Source organism: Cydia splendana, chromosome 5 (genome assembly GCF_910591565.1).
Source record: "Cydia splendana chromosome 5, ilCydSple1.2, whole genome shotgun sequence".
NCBI classification, from domain to species: Eukaryota; Metazoa; Arthropoda; class Insecta; order Lepidoptera; family Tortricidae; genus Cydia; species Cydia splendana.
In genome coordinates, this window is record NC_085964.1 from 18063946 (window position 1) to 18085579 (window position 21634).

General features: G+C 40.7%; 1 protein-coding gene across 1 annotated transcript in view; it reads left to right on the top strand.

Annotated features, from left to right (window-relative positions):
* Positions 1 to 15992, top strand: part of LOC134790396 (MAP/microtubule affinity-regulating kinase 4) — a 92803-nt gene extending 76811 nt beyond the window's left edge. The window contains exons 4-13 of the mRNA XM_063761163.1: positions 4311 to 4603; positions 4893 to 5038; positions 6756 to 7076; positions 7149 to 7402; positions 8158 to 8264; positions 10638 to 10847; positions 11124 to 11213; positions 11913 to 12023; positions 12605 to 12675; positions 13246 to 15992. Of these exons, the coding sequence (XP_063617233.1) occupies positions 4311 to 4603; positions 4893 to 5038; positions 6756 to 7076; positions 7149 to 7402; positions 8158 to 8264; positions 10638 to 10847; positions 11124 to 11213; positions 11913 to 12023; positions 12605 to 12675; positions 13246 to 13255 (1613 nt within the window). The 3' untranslated portion in view covers positions 13256 to 15992. The remainder of the gene's footprint in view (positions 1 to 4310; positions 4604 to 4892; positions 5039 to 6755; positions 7077 to 7148; positions 7403 to 8157; positions 8265 to 10637; positions 10848 to 11123; positions 11214 to 11912; positions 12024 to 12604; positions 12676 to 13245) is intronic.
* The last annotated feature ends 5642 nt before the right edge of the window (positions 15993 to 21634 follow it).

The following is a 21634-nucleotide window of genomic DNA, read 5'->3' on the forward strand; positions in this document are numbered from 1 at the left end:
TTAAAGGGCCATATGTACTGTAAAACGTTGTACGATACACGTGCGAATAGGTAATATCGCATCGATTTAAAGCAATCCCTTCGGTCGTGTTTTAATTTATCGCCACTCGTTTCGGATTTCCTCTTTTCCGCACTTGTATCGTAAATAACTATTCTTGCAGACATTTCGTATAATGTTTAGCCAATCATTGCATTAGAAGATAAAATTTGGCACATATTTATGCACACTATATAAAATGATTCATTGGAAGGAAGAATGGTTATTTTTTCTCTTAATAATTGCTCAAATGTTAACTAGAAGATATCGTACAGCTGGGCAAGTGGACACGTGTAAATGTAGGCCATGGGTTATATCTACTTATTATGAATATTTATAGGTAACTCCTAGGGCTCTCCATGATTGCTCATGCCTTATCGCAACGCGATAGCTTGGTTAGATACTGATATAAAATAATAAAGTATGACATCAGCCTCATAGCTTATCAAAGTAACAACAATTTTATATATTATTCCATGATTTAATTAAAAGGAGCTCTAGATTTGTAATTTTAATAAGTTATTACTATTATCAGCCTTTACTTACACACCGTTAGTTTTAACTGAAACGTTACTAATTCGTACAAATCAAACACAATGCAAACTGAAATAACAGACGGCCGTCAAACACAATAGGCGGTGTAGTTTCGGCTTAATTTGATCGTTCGCTATGTGGAAAATGCTCGTCATTCCGATATGAAAATGCTTTGTCGGCTCAGTCGGGTCTGCAAAGTGATCAAAAACAAATATCCTGGACTCTGTTAGAAAGAATTGTTGTGTTATTGGCTTCTAAATTCGTTTTTCTGTTCTCCATTTATGTTATTGAGAATTTACTTAAATACATGGGAATAATATATTAATAGGTAATAAGCGACTTCCTTATCGTCGCGTTCCAGTAATATTAATATATAAAGGATGTGGGTAACCCCAACTAGTAACTGCCGTATTTTTCCGTTAAATTATCATCCAAAACAGGATTAAAATAACACGTTATTATCCTGGATCTGCGCCTAATTTTTAATTAAGCTGTCTGACTTCCTGATTCCACGCGCAAATATTTAAGCAATTTAATTAAAATGGATAATCAGTTTCGAATATGTTCCTTTTGTGCGGATATAAAACAGAAGCGTGGATTCTGTGCGGACGAGCCTAATTGATAATTGGGTATTGTAGCTCAGACGGGCGGGAAAACTCGATGTAATTTATTCAATTACACGTAATGATTGTAACAAGTCTACTAAGTGTTTTATGTGTAAGGGCGTCGCTCCAGAATTAGTACATTCAAATATTTGTTGGTAAGCAACACGGTTTGTAGGTCGATGCTTCCTTTGTTACGCCGCTCGCGGCACGCTACTTTGAATAACATTATGTTATGATGTGACGTTTTACCTAATAGCTTCATAAATGGCTGCGCGATTTATCCTCCCAACGGGTTACACGACGAATACAGCAGTATTTTTATCGTACATGATCATTAAATTTTGTATTTTCATTTCGTTTGCCCATATAATTACCTATTTTATTTGTTGTGCATCAAGGTTTTATTGCAGATTATACTTATTAAATTAATATTAAGTACCTAAGCAATAAAAGAAGCATTTTTTGTTTTTGTATAGAGCTTTATTTTAAAATGGTGCTTGAAGATTAAACCTGTAATAAAAGGCGGCGTCTTAGAGACTGGAAAAATAAATTAGTACTTAAAACTCTTTATAACCCTAATTGTCATATCATTATTATTCATTAATGCTGACTGGGTTTATACAATTATAACTTAAATATCCTTTCGAAGAGCTGAGTACTCAGTGTTTCCATTATTTTTGTATTTCGTATTACAACAGTGATCTTACTTAGGTACTTAATTAACTTAAACACAAGTTTTAAGAAGGAATCAAACGTGTGTAATATCTAAGGAGGAAGGCTAATAGTTACCATTTTTAAGGGCTACAAATATAATGACCACCAAAAAATACTTTGGTACCCTAAATAAAAAAATCATGCTTACCAAAAAAAATTACTGAACACCAAAAAAGTAAGGCCTAAAAATACAAAAGTACCACCACTTTAATTACGACTGCACTTCAAATTGTATTCAAATACCAAATATATTGAATGATCACCAAAAATCATTAATGATCACCAAATCTTGAAGACCAAATTAATGCGATATTTTCACCTAAATAAACAACTATGATTACCAAAAAATGTATACATATTACCAAATAAAGTAAACTGATGCCAAAATTACTAGCCCCTCCCGCTCAACCCCCAGTAGCCCGCACCGCATACCTACCTAACCTAATCTACTTTTCTAGTAGCATTTCGTTACGCTACTAGAAAAGTAAGTTAAACTGCTATCAGTTAAGTGGGTTAGGTTAGGTTAGCACTGCGACCCTTACAGAAACGAAATGGTACTAGAAAAGTAGGTTAGGTTAAGTTTCAACTGCTACCCATACAGATACGAAACGCTACTAGAAAAGTGGGTTAGGTTAGGTTTGAACTGCGACCCTTACAGAAAAGAAATGCTACTAGAAAAGTGGGTTAGGTTAGGTTCGAACTGCGACCCATACAGAAACGAAATGCTACTAGAAAAGTGGGTTAGGTTAGGTTTGAACTGCGACCCTTGCAGAAAAGAAATGCTACTAGAAAAGTGGGTTAGGTTAGGTTTAAACTGCGACCATTACAGAAACAAAATGCTACTAGAAAAGTGGGTTAGGTTAGGTTAGAACTGCGACTGTTACAGAAATAAAATGCTACTAGAAAAAGGTGACGAAGTGGATTAATTAATTTAATAGGATAACGATATATTAAATGTTTGCACATTTTTAATTAAAATGTGGTTACAATTTTTGTGATCATTTACTATTTTTGCGTTTACAATGATTATTTTGGAGCCATTTGCTTTAATAGGATAGCAAGATTTAAAAATTTGGTTATCATTTTACATTAAAATGGAGTTCGAATTTTGGTGGTCATTTACTATTTTTGGGGTTACAATGATTATTTTGGTGTCATTTTCTTTAATAGGATAGCAAGATGTAAAAATTTGGTTATCATTTCACATTAAAATGGGGTTTGAAATTTGGTAATCATTGACTATTTTTGGGTTAATAATGATTAGTTTGGTGTCATTTCCTTTAAAAGGATAGTAAAATGTAATAAAATTGGTAATCATTTCACATTAAAATGGTGTTATAATTTTGGTGATCATTCATGATTTTAGGGTGGTAAAATAGATTTTTTTGGTATTAAATTTTACTAAATCTGGTGATCAGTTAAATAGCAGCCATTTTTAAGGGGCCCACGGATTACCAGTTCGCCGGACGATATCAGCCTGTCAGTTGTTCGGAACTGTCAAATTTTTCCTTTAACAGACAGGCTGATATCGTCCGGCGGACTGGTAATCAGTGGGCCCCTTGAGGTTGTTAACGCTACTTTTTTTAAATGTATGTCAGCGTAATCACACCGGTAGAGGAAACTCATTGCGGTCAATGCTGCGGACATTTTCTAATTTTCAGAAATTATTTCCCCTGCGTTCATTGACCTTCGTATATTTTTTGCTTTCCATTCTTTCGAATCGCCCCTTCGTCGTTTTATAGAGATGTTACACTAAAGAGCCGTAAATTTGAGTCCGCACATATTATCATCTATATTCTACATGGTAAGTGAAGCTATACGTTAGGGTGCCGGTTGGCGCCCGGCCAGCGCGCAATGTTTGAGCTGTGATGGTTCGTACCCGCTGGAACGGTAAAAATTAACAACCAAGCCTGTCTATATGCGACAGTATTTGCTTGGATATTCCATAGCAGAATGTCGCTCTAAAAACGTAAATTAACTAGTACAACTCTCTTAAAATATATTTTGTTACCGACTGTAGGTACTTCTCTTTGTAGTCAACAACAGCTCCCACATATAGCAATCACCGCATTGGATATAACACTTCCATACATACACATGATTGTTCTTTAAACATTTTGTGTGATTCGTTCGTGAGAGTAAGATTTAAAAAACTCACTAAGAGCAACCAAATCCTTTTTTCAAACATGACAACATTTCAAATGTTTTATGTAACATGGCCAAGAGAACTACCGAGTGGACACCAAACATAATGCGGCGTCACGGCAGACCTCGAAGGAGATGACGATCTTGACGTCTTTCGGAAAGATTGGCCTAATATTGCCATAGAACGAGACGCGTGGAAGAAAGAGAGGGAGGCCTTTGCCCAGCAGTGGGACACAACAGGCTGACAAATAATAATGTAACATTTCAACATTCCAGGTGTCGCCGGCCAACTAACCAACACGACCAGCAAGCGTAACACATTCGTCGGCACGCCCTTCTGGATGGCGCCCGAGGTCATCAAACAGTCCTGCTACGACAGCAAGGCCGACATCTGGTCGCTCGGCATCACCGCCATAGAACTGGCCAAGGGCGAACCGCCAAACTCCGAACTACATCCCATGAGGGTGCTCTTCCTCATACCGAAGAACAATCCGCCGCAGCTGACGGGGAGCTACTCCAAGTCGTTTAAGGAGTTCGTCGAAGCGTGCCTGAATAAGGACCCGGAAAATGTGAGTTACGATGTTGTGTTGTGTTTGGTGGCAATAATGGTGGCTAGTCGCTTGTACACGAGTTGCGATGAGGAAAATGAATTGAAAGATTAGGCTTAATTTGGCTGGCCGTTATTTATCCTTGCTTAATTAGGCACGATGTATTTATTTATGTTCTTGTTCGGAGAAGCTATAAATTTGCCTATGAATAATTACGATGATCCGGACCGAATAGCCTTTCTTTATGTTGTTTGTTGGGGCATGCCTTTGCGCGATAAAATATCGATAATATATGCGTTTCTATTTACAGAGGCCAACGGCAAAAGAGTTATTAAAGTTCCAGTTCATCAGAAAGGCAAAGAAGAACTCGTATCTAATGGACCTTATAGATAGGTATAAGAAGTGGAAAGCGCAGCGGAGCGAGGAAAGCGAGACCGAATCGGAGAATTCAGATTCGTAAGTATGCATAATCGCGCACCTATTAATAAGCACAAGTCCACACATTCCGCAAACATGTTAATGTTATGACTTATGAGGAACAAAAATATGGAATGATTAGATAGTATTCTAATCATTTGTCACTTTTATTAAATTCGGTGTATGTATATCATTATGGGTAGAGCATTCGTCTAGATATTTACACTTTCAGGAGAATAGTCAGATACGAACCCAAAACAAGAATTAAATTAGTATATTCTGCAGTTCGGTACCTATTTGTAGAGAAAAAAATGTGTTTACCTATCACCCGCATGGGGGCGTGACGAATGTGTTTAAAATTATGTAGGTAACTGTAACTGCTATAAACTCATTTTAATAGATTAACGACTTCTTTTTCAATATGAGGGCAGGCGCTTACTGTAATTTCGTCATGGCAGAGTCTCATGTTGGCCATCAAGACGGGACGTGAAATTGCAATAGAGCTATGTAACTTCAGTCTACATACATGCATGTCATATTGATTTATTTTAAAGACGAATCAATATTAATACTTGAAAGCCACATTCATTGGCGCTATCTCTGCGATAAGCGTTCAAGATACCATTAATTTGCATACCTAACGAATATAAGATACCATTTTTATAAAATGAGTGTTTGGAAGGTCATACGTAATCCGTTTGTTTGTTGGCCGTTTGATCATAAAACCTTTCCTGTATGAAACGTTTGTCAATATTATCAATTCGGTAGTATGTAAATACAAAGGCGTCGATTTTTCGCCAAGACAAGCCCCATATTTATCCGCAGCGCTCGTCAAATCGGCTCTCGTGAAATAGCCAAGTCTTTGATGACGGGTTCGCCTATGTATTCGGCAACTCTGAAAGTTCTTAGAAAAGGCTACTTAGAGATCATATAACAAAAAGAGGCATATTATTTATAAAAATATACCTCTTTATACATTTTTTGGGGTATATGCAATTTGGTCATTATCTGTGTTTCAGGATTGATGGCAATTTGGAAATTGTACGTCGAGCGTTATTCCAATTTCGACCTAAGAATTTTTTCGTATTACTATTTATAACGATTTTCATTGTGGGCTCAGCCAACAACAGAGTTACATTAGGCTTCAGTTATAGTTTCATAATGAAGCCTAGTTCTTGTACGTCTGTTTATTTTTTAAATTACACATTTAATCGCTTTTGTAGTTATTCAACGGATGATCATAGAGAAGCATGCATTTCATACAAAACCTCCGAGGACCTAAAATTGCTATACAAAAAAGGCATTGGAAGAATGAGCTGTGTGCGCTTCAGGGTAATCCTATCCTAATGAAAATTTGTACTCGTGGTCAGAAAGAGATAAAAGCACGCATTAAAATAAAGAGTAACGTCCTAATTACTTCAGCTTTTTCTATTCTAAACACTTTCAGTTTGCCCTAATATTTGTATAAGAGACTTACTCGAAGGCTACAAAACGAACGCTCAGAGTGTCAGAAGCGCGCAGGCTCGATACCGAAGCCACAAACGTACGGCTAAATCTCAGAGTGTGCGTTCCGGGGCCGAGGCTAGCCTTTTGAACGCCACGCCTATCGTGCGCGGCGCGTCATCATGAAACTTGTCGGAATTCACGAAGGTTGATGGCTAAGCCGCGCACGTCAGTTGACGTCTTTGGCGGTGGCTTTTGCAAAGGCCGGGGATAGTTTGTTTGCCGATACTCAGTACCTCCCTGTGTGTTTCAGAGAGGAGAGCCGCGCAGGGTCGGGCGAGGCGGACGAGCCGTGGATCATGACGGTGCGCGGCGGCGCGGCCGCGCGCGCCATCCAGCACCCCGACCTCGACAACAAGCGCCGCCTCACCGCCATCGACACCAGGGAGAACGGTACGTGTACTAGTATCCTCGGTGTCGCAGGGAGGAGACCCGGCCGGCTCGGGCGAGGCGGACGAGCCGTGGATCATGACGGTGCGCGGCGGCGCGGCCGCGCGCGCCATCCAGCACCCCGACCTCGACAACAAGCGCCGCCTCACCGCCATCGACACCAGGGAGAACGGTACGTGTACTAGTATCCTCGGTGTCGCAGGGAGGAGACCCGGCCGGCTCGGGCGAGGCGGACGAGCCGTGGATCATGACGGTGCGCGGCGGCGCGGCCGCGCGCGCCATCCAGCACCCCGACCTCGACAACAAGCGCCGCCTCACCGCCATCGACACCAGGGAGAACGGTACGTGTACTAGTATCCTCGGTGTCGCAGGGAGGAGACCCGGCCGGCTCGGGCGAGGCGGACGAGCCGTGGATCATGACGGTGCGCGGCGGCGCGGCCGCGCGCGCCATCCAGCACCCCGACCTCGACAACAAGCGCCGCCTCACCGCCATCGACACCAGGGAGAACGGTACGTGTATTCAGAACACCAGTTACGTTATCACGATGATGCGGATCCGTACCCCGCTCTATAATGTGAACGAGACGGCGATATACTATAGGTTAGCGAGGTCCCGCTCGGACACTAGCGGGGTGTGGATCCGCCTTGACTATTAGAAATTCAAGTAACTAACTATTAGCAATACAAGTAGTAACTAACAAAATCTATTAACTAGGTTTCGGTAACAAAAAAAAACTCTGCTCGCATGCCCGCCTGATCTACAGCCGTCTCCTTGGTCCACTTGATGCTCATGCTCACAAAATATATGTACTAAGGTTCAGAGTCGCTCCGTTCTGTAAGCGGAACCGTATCGATAAGTGGGTAGTGCGAATCATCTCATGAGCGCGAATAAATAGAGTCGTCTCGCGAAAAGGTTCAATTAATCTGTACATAATTTTAAGTACTGTACCTACCTATTCATCATATCAGCCTTTCATCGCCCACTGCTGAGCATAGGCCTCTCTTCTAGTACGCCACTTGTTTCGATCCTGAACTAATATCATCCAAAACCATACCTATTGCATAACAAAAAGAAGAAATAAAACAGATATAGTTTGTCAAAGGACTGTCTCATTTCAATCACAGACAGAGAAAATCATACTATCTTTGTCTTACACTAGTACTAGCACCCAAAAGAAAAGGATGAGTATAGTTTTCCTGGTTCTTACTGACTGACAAATTGGTTTGACCAACTATAACTCACAAGTGGTGTGTGTTGTTTCCAGCGATCCCGTCGCCTACGGTGGTGGCGGCGCCCAAGCAGAACGGCGCGTCGCCCGCGCGCGAGGAGGACGCCAAGCCCAACAACAACAACTCCACCGACAAGCAGCCGGTCAGTACTAACCATATTCTATGTTAGGTTGGTATTCCACCTGTACAATATCTTTGTACAATGTCATTGCGTCTCAATCTCTCATTAAGCAAAATGTGAGACGCAATACACATTGGACAAAGATATTGGACATATTGAATACCACCTTTACACACTCGCCAAGAGTCTCGACAAAAAACCGACCCAATCGGAAAAAGACGAAACGAGAAAGGAGAACTATGTACATACTCGTTCTCGGCATGTCTCGGGGTCTCTCGACTAATGCTGGCATATTAGACCTGAGATCACTTCCATCGGAGATCTGTCTCTTGGATCTTTGTTTTTTTATGGAGGATGGAAGACTTTTGGCGTCACAATTAACTGAATAGCAGTGTTGGGCAAAAAGTAATTGCATTACGAATTATGAATTGCAATTACAAAATGTAATTTGAATTATGAATTGAAATTACGGAAATGTAATTTCTAATTGCATTAAAATTTCACTGCATTACAAAATGTAATTCGCAATGCAATTAGAAATTACATTTTGTAATTTTAATTCGTAATGCATTACTTCATGCATTACAAATTACACTCACTTAGTAAAACATTTTCATTGTTTTTATATAGCATGCTATACTTGTTTGTGGGTTTGTGTTTTAATTTTGCAACTCAATCTTACGGAACTTATCCTCAAAATTTTCAACTATTTTTTTTACATACTTGTGTAAGTTTTTTAGTACGTGTTTTAGTTCTTACATTCAACTTTGGACGCTATTTGTGTCAGTCCAAAACAAAAGGGACCTTATGGCGGTATTTTTAGGTGGGTTGATTCTTGTATTAATAGTTAGGTATATGTATCTAGATTTCAATCCCGTAGATAACTCATTGTCCGCCACAAGGTCCCTTTTGGTTTGGACTGACACATTTACTGAGTCGGCTGTGAATTTCGATTTAATTTAAATTTTGATAGTTTGTTAGACGATAACATACGTATAACGATAACTTGAGTGTCTTAGATCGAGGCGAACTACTACTTATAGGTATATCTTAAAATGTGTGCGCTGCTAAAAATGTTTCATGTATTTAGATAATTGATATAAATAGGTATATATATTTGCAAGACTTTGTACCTACATAGGATACAAAAATAAAAAGAAATCAACATAAGGAAAAAAACAAGTTTTTCGGTTCGGTTTTTGGAACTCCGGGTATTCTAAACATGAATTTTGAAATCGATATTAGCTTTTCTAGCGGTTAGACATCAAAAAATATACACAGGAAATGAGGAAATGCCGCCAGCATCCTTGGTACAATGCCTCAAGGGCCTATTTTAGATTTAAGCTAGTTATTAATTTCGTTTAGTAGTACCACTATACAGTGTTTATACAGTGTATATACATATATTGTATGTAAATAAATGAGTTATAAATAGTAGAGTAATGAAAAATATACACTGTATGTATTTAATCGTTTTGTACTATTACTCCTTAACCATTCCACGTGGGTAAATTGATCCTGTTTGTGTAAGTAATAAATAGTTTACACAACGTAATTGCGTAATGTAATTTCAATTAAAAATTACCAGGTAATTCAAATTTAATTTAATTCAATTCAATTACGATAATGCATTACAAGTAATTTGCTTTAAATGTAATTTAATGCGTACCTAATGTAATTACAAATTTATTGCATTATGCCCAACACTGCTGAATAGGCATTTGTAAACTTTTTTTACCCCTAATTTAGGCCTACTTTTAGGCTGCCTTTCCTTTAAAGCGGAGATGAGAGGAGACGGGCGGAAATCAACCATAGCATTGAGGGTCATCCAGCGGAGCGAAGAAAAGCTTTGGATTACGACCAATGCTATGGGTTACTACACTACCTTGCTTATAAAGAAATCCGCTAGAGCTAGACGAATATGTTTTTGGATGGCTACTAACTATGTACTTATAGTTTGGCGCGATGACCCAAAATGAGTCTTGGCCATAGACTAGGAATCCTCTAGACCGAGTTTAGAGCAATTATTTCATGCAACCGATGATGCCAAAAATGCGGGGGTGCGCGGGACGAGGTGAGCGAAGTCCCGTGCCGTGATTGGTCCGTTCAAACGACGAACGAGTTCACGGACGTCACACAAAGACACTTTCGACTCGAACATGGAGTAAAATTACCGTATGCGTGGCAGAGGGGGTAGCGCGACTATGCTCAGTCTGGAGGATGTTTTGTCTGTGGTCTTGGCCTCCAACACAAGAGCACGCCATTTTACTCGGTTCTGCGCGGATTCACGCCAATTTTCACTGACGCCGAGCTCCCGGAGATCTGCCTCCACTTGATAGCTACTATTAACAAAAATTGTGGTTACATTTCAAAGGCCTCTCTTTTACTTTCCAGCCGCGACAGTCTCCGGTGGCTGTGGCTGTGACGGAGCCGCGAGCGGCCAAGGAGCGTGACCGTAGCGACCGGGACCGCGACCGCGGCGATCGTAACGATCGCAACGACCGCAACGACCGGGACCGCGACCGCGACCGTAACGACCGCGACCGCCCCGAGCGCCAGGACCACGAGCCCGCGCAGCGCGACCATCTAGCCTACAATAAAGCCGTAAGTGTCCATTATTGACATTAAAGGTCAGAGCACACCGGCTGAGAGTGCGTAGACGTGCGCGTGCGCTATAATTTTGAAACCGTGTACGCACACGTCACGCAAGTGGTGTGCACATCCGTTTTAACTTCGAACCATGAAATTGGTGACTTTCCACCCTTGGTGTACACTCTACTCTAGGCTAGAAAAGCTAGCTAAGCGGATTATTTAGTACCTAAATATAACCGCTTTTTAATGTAACAACATTACATCGTAATTATTTTATTTACATTGCAGGCTTTGGACCACAGAGGAGCGAATAGTGAGGAAAAAGTCAAAAAGCATCAGGCATATTTGCACCAGCTTATTTACCCGCTACTAAATGAGGTAAGTCATTTTCGGATATCTTATATAAATTTTAATTACACATTTACCATATTTTACCCGGCTACTGTTTTCTGCAGTGTGCGATTGAAACCGGATTTTCTACCGAATCCGAAACTTCGATGTGACTAGTTTTCTGTAACTGTGTGTAAGACAACAAACAAAAAATAGAATGTAATATTCTATTCTACTATTGAGTTTTATTTTATGAAAAAAATTTTGGCATGATCAAAAGTGTGAGTGTGTGTGTCCCTAAAATTTAATCTTTTGAACTTTGACACGTCATCGTGATCCTTGTGGGAATGCACGAAGGTTGATATTGGTTTGTAGCCGCGCGAGTCAGTTGACGTCATAGGCTAGCAGAGCTGTAAATCAGTTTTTCATCACACTTGCTCGTAAAAGATGTTATTCCACGTAGGCGATGCGGTCCGTAAATCCTAAATTTGGCCCTAGGGGCTATTCATAAATTACGTCATTTCAAATTACGTCATTTCAAAAAAAAAAAAAAGAATAATTAAAAAATTCTAGACATCGGATGATGGTAGCATAACGTAAGAGGAAACGGGGTCATTCCAAGCATGATTTTTGGATGATTTTAGGGGAGGGGGGGTCAAAAATCGTCAAAAATCGATGACGTAATTAATGGACAGCTCCCTAGGGCTGTAATGTATAAATTGTGACCAAATGTATGTTTATTGTCAGTTGTCGCGCAAGCACGGCGCGGGCAGCGTGGCGGCCATCGAGGAGCTGCGCCGCGCCTTCGAGCAGGCCGAGCGCAGCGCGCCGCACCTCACGCGCGCCTTCGTGCAGCAGGTCGCTCTATTGTATTTTAATCGCTTGACGACTTTGTCAAATTGACAAAACATGCCTATGCAGGCAGGATGTGCGGAACAATTTTTTTATTATATCTAAAAATGTACCGCATTCAAAGAAATAAATAAATTATAAACTGAAATAAATGTCATTTACTAAGAAAAAGTGCTCCAGGCTGGAATCGAACCAGCGTCCTCTGCTATCGCGGCAGGTGCCTGTAATAAATAAATAAATGATTGATTGATTGATGAAAACAAGCAGCAAATTATAAGGCAATATGTAAATCCTGCAACCAACAGCTGAGCTGGCATCGCTGGGTGATATGACGTAGGTAATTTCTCGATGTCGTGGTGGCATAGCGCGGTGTCTCATGTCGTTCGTGTTGTTTAAGCAGCTTGCAGTCTTTAGAGCATGGGTGGACAGGGGCAGGCCAAATTTTATAGCGAGTGAATTATCAGAATCAGAAAGGCCATACTATATTTGTTATGTACTGTAAAACTAGTTAACTTGCTTAAAAAAAATGTATCTCGCTTTTGTACTTTTTTGAAAAATTGTAAAATGATATTTTTTTTAAATCGTAGGTGGTGCAGAGGGTGGCCACACAGACGCATGCGCCCGCGCCGTCGCACCACAATACGCAGCAGTGGATGAGGTAGGTAAGGTAATACCATTACATTTCATTCCTATTCTTTCGTGAAAATAAATTATTTTGTGCACTTACTACTTCAAATGAAATATTTTTACTTTTTATTTGTAATCATTCATCTAATGTTAAAAATATATCGCTTTGATGGTTAATGGTTACGATACAGTGATAATTCTTTAATCTATGGTTTAACTTTGGTAGTATGTATGTATCATGAAGAAATAGGTACGCAGCCATACTAACTAATGTTAATAAAGGGTGTAAGGTGCAGCGGGACAATTTCGACTGCGGGGTAACTTCAACTAATCGAAATATCTTCCATGTTTTACATTATTAAATAGAATCACACACAACACATCTTTTTCGCTATCTGGACATATTATGGCACTCTAGTTAATAATGTAAAATATGGAAGATATTTCGATTAGTTGAAATTATCCCGCAGTCGAAATTGGCCCGCTGCACCTTACACCCTTTTTTTACGGCGATACAAACATTTAATTGGATCAGCGCGTGCGCTAACTATAGTTACCGTCCCGCGCTGATAATATTTAGATGATGGGCATATTGTTTCAGGGACCTATAATATACCGCTTGGGCCGGAGCCGCCTCGTCCCGGCGCGGCGGCGCACCCGCGACGCGCGCGTCACGCCCGTGCGCAGGCGCGGCGGTGACGGCACGGCCAGCAGGCGCGGCGGTGACGGCACGGCCGGCAGGCACTCGTGTCACGGCGCGTGGCGGGGGGGTCACGGCGGCGGCGGGCGTGCCCTGCAACCTGCACTGCGCGTGGTTCCTGGCGCGGCTGCCGGCGCGGGCGTCACTGCCGCGCGTCACGCGCCTCTACTACGCCTTCGTCTTCCATCTCACCAGCACCTGGTAGCGCCGGGGGCGATGTACTCCGGCCGTTACAGTCACAAACTTGCAATGCCATAGTCGAACGTTCACCCCGGACGGTTCCGGGCTCAGATATTTTATATTGCGCGCATTATTTATGTAAATAGCGAGTTTCGTCCCCCGTTTCCCTCCGTTCGTGTGCGATGGCCAAAGTTCGATCGCGGCGGCGGACGCCCGCTCCGAAACGAAGGCGGTCCCGGAGTCGACTTCGGTTCGTGTTTCGCATACTAGTAAAAGTGTTCCCTATTTATATTGTATCGTCACAGTTTTCTTTGTTAGTCGTAAAGGTTAGGGCGCACGTTTTGGTTCTCGCGGTTCGTTTGTGTGGGGGCTAGTAAATATGCGCGGCCGCCGTCGGACGCTCGCGCTCGTTTGGTGTTTGACTTGTAGATATTCGCGGGGAGCCGATTCGACACACTTCGCCAATATTTTGCCATAATTTTCTAAATTTAATATATTTTTTACTAACGCGAGTCGATTTTTGTAAAGTCCGATTAGAATGATCGGTCTTCAAAATTCTAACATATTTATATGCTTTAGAAGTAATGTTTTAAATCTTGGTGTAGAACATTTCCTTAGTGTCATTCCAGACAAAAGACAATGTTGTCAGCATTTATAGTTTACGTTCGGGCTTGCGGTTCGAGTTCCGATTCTTCCCGTGTACTCGATGCGTCTCATCCTATTCACGAAAACGTTTATTAAAATTCGGTAGTTTAATTTTGAAAGTTAGCTTTAGTTGTGTACTCGGTTACTTAACGTTTTGGAATAAAAATAGTGACTAATATGGTGTTCAAAAAGTGCGTAGAACCTCTCGCGGCCTCTACGGTAACGGTACGGCGTCGAGAGAAAGAGTATTTTGTGGAAATAAAAGTATTCAGACACCAATGACCATGCGGTGTCTACATAAAAATGTAAAAAAAATGCTTAATATGCGACAATATTTAGCGTTCGGGAGTAAATAGAATATATAATGAAGACTACAAAACAATTATTATCGCTGTGTAAAAATGTAAACCTACGAATAATGTGTAAATTGTGTAGTATAATATAAAGCTGTTTTATGAAGTGTTCTTATAAGCATACGGAGAGTAGTTAATGTCTTTCCAATGACTACTGCGGGCGGCGGCGCGGCCTGGGGCCGCTGTATAGGTACATATACTCAGACAAGACAACTCTGTCACTAGTAAAAGGCGCAAAATTCAAAATTTATATAAGAGGTCGATCCTTCGTGCCTACATTTTTCAAATTTGGCTGACAAAGCTGGCTTGCCACATTGCTTGAGTGACATGCCACATGCCTTGAGGACCACATATGGGTCCCGGTCCGGACCCGCGCCGCCGCCGAGCGTCGCGTTGTATAATTTTGTTTTGCCATGTGAGTACGAGACGAACATGGATCGCGATGATTTCGACGACGGAGGAACAAAAATTATTTTTCCACTTGATTGTAAAATGGTAAAGCGTGTAGTGTTAGAGTTGGGCGATAATTGTTGATTATTGATTAAATTAGATGTTCGTGGCATTGGATCGTAGTACTGACGCGGCTGACATCTCTGGAGGGGCGGCGACAACGCTTAGCGAACAAGGGCGAGTCTTAAGGGTGAGACTTGTATACACGTATTCCGTACTCCGAAATTACACTACAGTGGTTCGACGGAGAACGCCAGCGAACAAGCAATCAGTTTCATGAAAGATTCTAACTTAGAATATAGGCGGAAACCTCTTTTTAACCCCTTTTATTAGAAAGGGAGCTCCTGTGTAACGATCTTTCACGAAACGAGTATTGAAGTCTCGTTACAGAGTCGCTAAAGCCTCGCCCGGTCCCGAAGCCATTAGAGGAGTGTAGTTATTGTTAAAAGGTTGCAGAAAGCTAAGATCGCGTTCGGTTCATGGGTATTTGTGATCATTATTGCATAGTTAATAAAATAAAATCTACATTATTATAGTATTATGAAAATTCTGTAATAAAACCGGTAGTATTTAACTGTGTAGTCGCGCCGCATCGCTCCCGGGCTCACATGTGTAACCACCTTTAGAATGTGCAACATATTTCGCATCTTTCAGTTATTTTGCTTATTTTTTAAGTAAGACGTTAATTACGAGGAGACGTTAATTAAAAAAATAATTAGTCCTCAGCCGGGCTGTTATTTATACTTATCGAACACATCGCCAGTATAAATCTTGGCCTCCGACTACGATTAGCTGTTACGAAGTTGAAAGCCAAGTTATACTGGTTGCACAGAGATGTTTAAAGGTGGTGCCACATGTGGGGCTTGACGCGCGGCGCCGCCCTCCATTCTCGCACCAAGTTCCGCGTGGCGGTACCATTAGTGTAATGGTCAATTAATGTTACTGCGCCTGTCATTCTAACACGTTTATGTAGGAAACAAATTTGACTCTGAAAATAAAAGAAGTTATTTAATTTTGGAACATTTGTTTTATTTAATTATCGTGTTATGCCTAAATCACACACTAGGTACACGCTCCGGATGCTAAGAGATACATAGAGTTATACCAAGAAAAGTGTTATTTTAAACGTCAAACTTCTATGAAATGATGACGTATAAATAACACTTGCACTGCGTGGGCTATCAAAATCGGTGCAGACTTTTCTTGATAACTCTATGTATCTCTTAGCATCGGGAGCGTGTTCTCTATCTTTATAGACCGGGAGATAGTGACACATTTTACTGGGTCATTTGTACCAGTATGGCGGTTCGTCAGGGGTCTAAGTACGTAAAGAACGAAATAAAAATGATGGTCATAGCGCTGGTACCGGCGGCCCAATCGCGTGGGCGTTAGTCGAACGTGTCGGATAAAATACGAGTGTCGAACGATTTGATCCACAAAAATCCTCGTATTATTCGATAGTCCATAAAAAAGAAGTAGACGGTAGCGTAATGCCATACTTCTCCGGTGTGACTTACAGCCCGCCATACTGAGGCGAACACATTAATTAAAAAAAAAACAATTCAATCATTTGTGCCAAGCTAATTTTTGCACAGGTGATCATCGTCGAGCAGCCATCCATGGACATCACCATGCCATACTTTTCGGATGGTTCCAAATGGCCGCCATACCGCCGCAAAGGAGTTAATTTTTTTTTATTGCTAAACGAGTTGTACCATCTTGTAATTTTTTTTCAAGACTTTCTGTGTGATCATAAATGGAAATCTCATAATGCCATACCTGTAGGAGGTGGCAAATGTGTACAATATTTTTTTTTTTATTTCAAGTATGGTGCCCCTTTTTCCCCCTATTAGAAGTATGGCAAATATAATAATGGTCACATTGCATCATATAATTTCAAAAAATCCAAATGCCATACTGGTACAAATCGTCAAAAAATTGTTTTTTGTTTTAAGTCTTGGCTTAAGTCTCACAGTCGTCCGCCCCGTAGTTATAATCTGAAATATATTTTTTTAGGTACAATTGTATCCAAACAAACAGAATATGATGATGCCATGCTGTAAAAAATTATTTTACGTATACATAGTCGTATTTTTGAAACGTGTCGATTAAATAAGTTTTTCAAGTATGGCAGCACTTTATCCCCCTACTATAAGTATGGCAATTATAATAACGGTCACATTTTATCAAATACTTTCCAAAAATTTAAATGCAATACTGGTACAAATCGTTTAACAAAAAAAAAAATTAACTCCCTTGCGGCGGTATGGCGGCCATTTGGAACCGTCCGAAGAGTATGGCATGGTAATGTCCATGAATGGCTGCTCGACGATGATTACCTGTGCAAAAATTAGCTTGGCACAAATGGTTGAATTGTTTTTTTTTAATTAATGTGTTCGCCTCAGTATGGCGGGCTGTAAGTCACACCGGAGAAGTATGGCATTACGCTACCGCCTACATCTTTTTTATGGACTATCGGAAAATACGAGGATTTTTGTGGAACAAATCGTTCGACACTCGTATTTTATCCGACACGTTCGACTAACGCCCACGCGATTGGGCCGCCGGTACCAGCGCTATGACCATCATTTTTCTTTCCTTCATTACATGCTTAGACCCCTGACGAACCGCCATACTGGTACAAATGACCCAGTAAAATGTGTCACTATCTCCCGGTCTATTATGGTACCCCAACTAACTAGTACCTACTATAAAACATTTCGCAGTAACTTTGTAAAACAAAATCACTGACGATGACTGCCTTAGGTCAGGGGAACTATTTTTTCTTATTTGAATCAGCCTGGTTTCCTCACTACTACTAGATAGTTATACAAAATAAACAATTGCAATTTAACTGTCCTTAGCAATGGTAAACCGAAATTATTTCATAGGCACGTAGGCATGGTTGAGAATCCATTTCATAAAAACTTAGATAAGTAACTTCAACATTTTGGTGATTACCTATGTACCTTCTATCAACGTATCTAGGGCGTGAGTCAATAAGTAGGACCACTTTGGACTACTTTAAACTGTTACATACCAATTGCCCTTTTAAACTGATAAGTTGTCCTGTGTATCGGTAAAATAATATAAAAGTTCTCGTTTTAACCCTTTCAGAGCGCAGGACCCGTGAGTGCGTCAAAGCGTGGTTTTCGCTTAGAGGAGAAATTACGCGTGTAATGCGTGGCGCGAATTTGCTGGTAACTGATTCCTATATTAACCAGTAGATTGGTGCGATAGTAATTGAGATTTAAATTTATAGTGGATTTATAGCTTAGGTCAACGTTCACGTTCAGCCACATGTTTTTTTTTAGATTCTATTTACGCTGAGTTAAGTTTGTATTGACTTGCCTGTGACAATGTATGGAAATGCTACTTCACGTACTTGGCGTGAAAACTTAAGAGTGGTCAGACTCTAGTTATAAGTAGAGCAAAGTGCATTTTTTTTGTAATGTATCAATATATTTGTTACTTAACTAACTAAAATATCATTTCGGTTTTAATTGAATAACAAGCGTACTATCCACGTTATTATACACCACTTATTTAATAGAGTCTTAGACCACAACAGTATGAATGAATACTTATTACTTAACTTTCTTATTTTCATATTTCTCGTGAAAAATTGTATTTGGGTTCACCATATAGGTAGGTACAGTAGCACGGTTAACTGCGTCATTGCCCAGCTGTGGACGCCTGCCCTGCGTCAGACGATCGGATGCATATGTTAATTTCGACGAGGCCTGTATTCAGCGTCAGCGACAACCAAGTAACAATTACTTTCAATTCAACTTTAATCCTTAAATTGGCAACCGGACACAGGCACATAAACTATAGCCATTTTTAGCATTTTTTCTGAAACATTAGCACTATTGAGCGTTGAGCGTCGAGGAGGCCTGAACTCCATGATTTTTTGCTAATTTTAAAGGATATACTCAACAGAGCCATCTGCTAACGAAATCACAATTTTTGACTCGTCTCTCGTCAACCAGACTCGAACTTCGGGATACCAGCTTCCATCTAATGTGAGTTCGAATCTTGCCCGAGGCGGTGATTTTTATATAGGTACTACTTATAACTTCGAAAAAAGTGAAAATGGTACGTTAATTCAGTATCAAAAAATCTTTTTAAAGACTAACCTGGGTGAGGGTACGAGTATTATGAAAAAGGTTGGGTGCTGCCCATATTTTTATTCACCTATTAATGGTACTATTGGTATGTTATACATCAGTCGCCATCAGATATACAGGAGCGGACGAGGTGCTCAAAAACATCTGAGCACGCACTCTAACGCCTTGACAATAGAGGCGTGTAGATATTTGCTAGCGCTGTACGTACTCCAACTCTGTAAATCCAAATTGAATCCAATGTTGGCGGAGCGAGAATCGAAGTTAAGATTGCATGATTCATTATTTGCCGAATATCGCCTTCCATGTTGCATCCCAGTTCGCGGTTTCCACGAAAGGTATTTTTGTACGATTAACCGGGCGTTGCCGCTAAAACGACAAAATACCTATTGATGTCCTGACTAGGTACCTACTCAACTTGATCTGGAACTTTTAACTTATAACTAATTGTTATGTACAGACAAAATATATAAAATATAGAACTGAAACATTAAACCATTACGGTTTTAGCAAAATAAAATAAGATTCATTTAAGTACCTATTATATTAGGTAAGGTAGACTCAGACCAAGCTAACTGGGCAGCGATTTTGATAGCACTGACCAAGTGTTATTTTATTTAAACGTCAAACTATTAAATTATGACGTTTAAAATAAACACTTGACCTTTTGAACGCCAAACGGCGCATCCATTTGCCGTGCCATTGACGCCACGGGGGTAAAATTTAGTTTTGTGAATAAATAATGCCAATCTAAAAGTGGGGTGTTTTTCAGTAGATTTTCATCAAAAAACGATCGACGTCAAATGCCGTCTTTGGCGTCGTTGTCACGATTTTGCGTTGACGTCAATTGCCGTCTGTGGCTTCAAAAGGTTAAACGTTTTAGCACAGCCTGTGCTACCTAAATCAAAACCGCTGCCGAGTTAGCTTGGTCTCTAAATTAGCAACGATTTTCTTCTTCTTAGTCGGTACACTCTTGCCAGAGTGGTCGTGGTCATCATTGTGAATCTCGATGAGTGATGATCTTGCTAATACGGCGCCATTCGTCGCGGACTGCAGCTTTCCGGGTACATTCGTAAACCGAGCACTTAGTTGCGGCCTTTATCTGGTCTGTCCATCTCATTGGTGATCTACCACGTGGCCTGGTGCCTTCGACCTTTCCCTGCCCTACGAGACGCTCTATGGAGTCATTACCACGACGAGAAACATGGCCGAAGAAAGTCAGAATGCGTGACTCCACTGTGGTTGATAGGCGCTGTCTGATGCCGAGTTCTTTTAATATGGAGTCATTTGTACGAAACTCTGTCCACGATACTCCTAGCATCCGTCTCCAGCACCACATCTCCAAAGCGTCAACTCTTTTCTTCTCGGTTTCACGAAGGGTCCATGTCTCCGACGCATAAAGGAAAATGGGGAATATTAGGCAGTAAACGAGTCTGGTTTTCGTGGTCTTGGTAATGTTCCTATTACCCCAAATCTTTTTCATTTTGTCCATAGCAAACCTAGTACCATGGCGGCCATGCGTCGCTTGATTTCGTCTATGCACCCGCCTTCGTTGGATATTAACGCCCCAAGGTAAATAAATGATTGGACAACCTCACAATTTCCTATGTGTGTGATCCCTGGTAAGTTGTTATTGACGCGGTCGACAATCATCATTTTGGTTTTTGTGCGATTTATTTTCAATCCAAATTCACGGGTTGTAGCTTCCATCTTATGCAGCAGATCTTCCATATGACGAGCACTAGTTGCGAATAAGGTCGTGTCATCCGCATAACGTAAGTTGGAGATCCTTCTACCGCCAATTACGACCCCGTCTATGGCCAATCTTCCAAGGCAATTCTCATTATCATCTCTGTATAAATGTTGAATAGTAGAGGCGAAATTATACAACCTTGGCGTACTCCTGCATCAGGGTGGAAATCACACGACAGCGTTTCATCCGTTCTAACTGATGCTGTTCCGCTCTCAACGATTCTGGACGAGCAACGATTTTATTGCACTGAAAAAGTGAAAATTGAGTTAGTATCGAATCTTTTTGACCCCATTGATAACACACGTATTTTTATATAAATACATACATTGGTATACAATATAAACTTCAAAAATTAAATTGTTTTATTGTAACTGCGAAGTCATGGGGAAGAAAAATCACATAATTTCTGTCTCCTTTTTATACCTACATACATATATATGAAAAGAATGTTAAATGAGGTCAGCTAATGACGAACCGCAACTAAACTGGCCAAACCGCAGGCATTACTAGGAATAAGTAGCGTACGGACAATGCGATTGAAATGGTAGCCACAGACACAAAACAGCAACTTACCTACATAGGTAATAAGTATTTTAATAGGTCTAGAGACCAAGTTAATTTTGCATAGACTTGAGAGAAAGTGTGGAGCGTCAACACCAATATCATATTTCTATGAAAATTATGATTATGACGTTCTGGATTTCACGGGCCTATAAATCCCGGTCTTTTGATAGGCTTGCGTGGGGATACAGATCCAACACGTAGAGGCCCTTTGGAGAGCT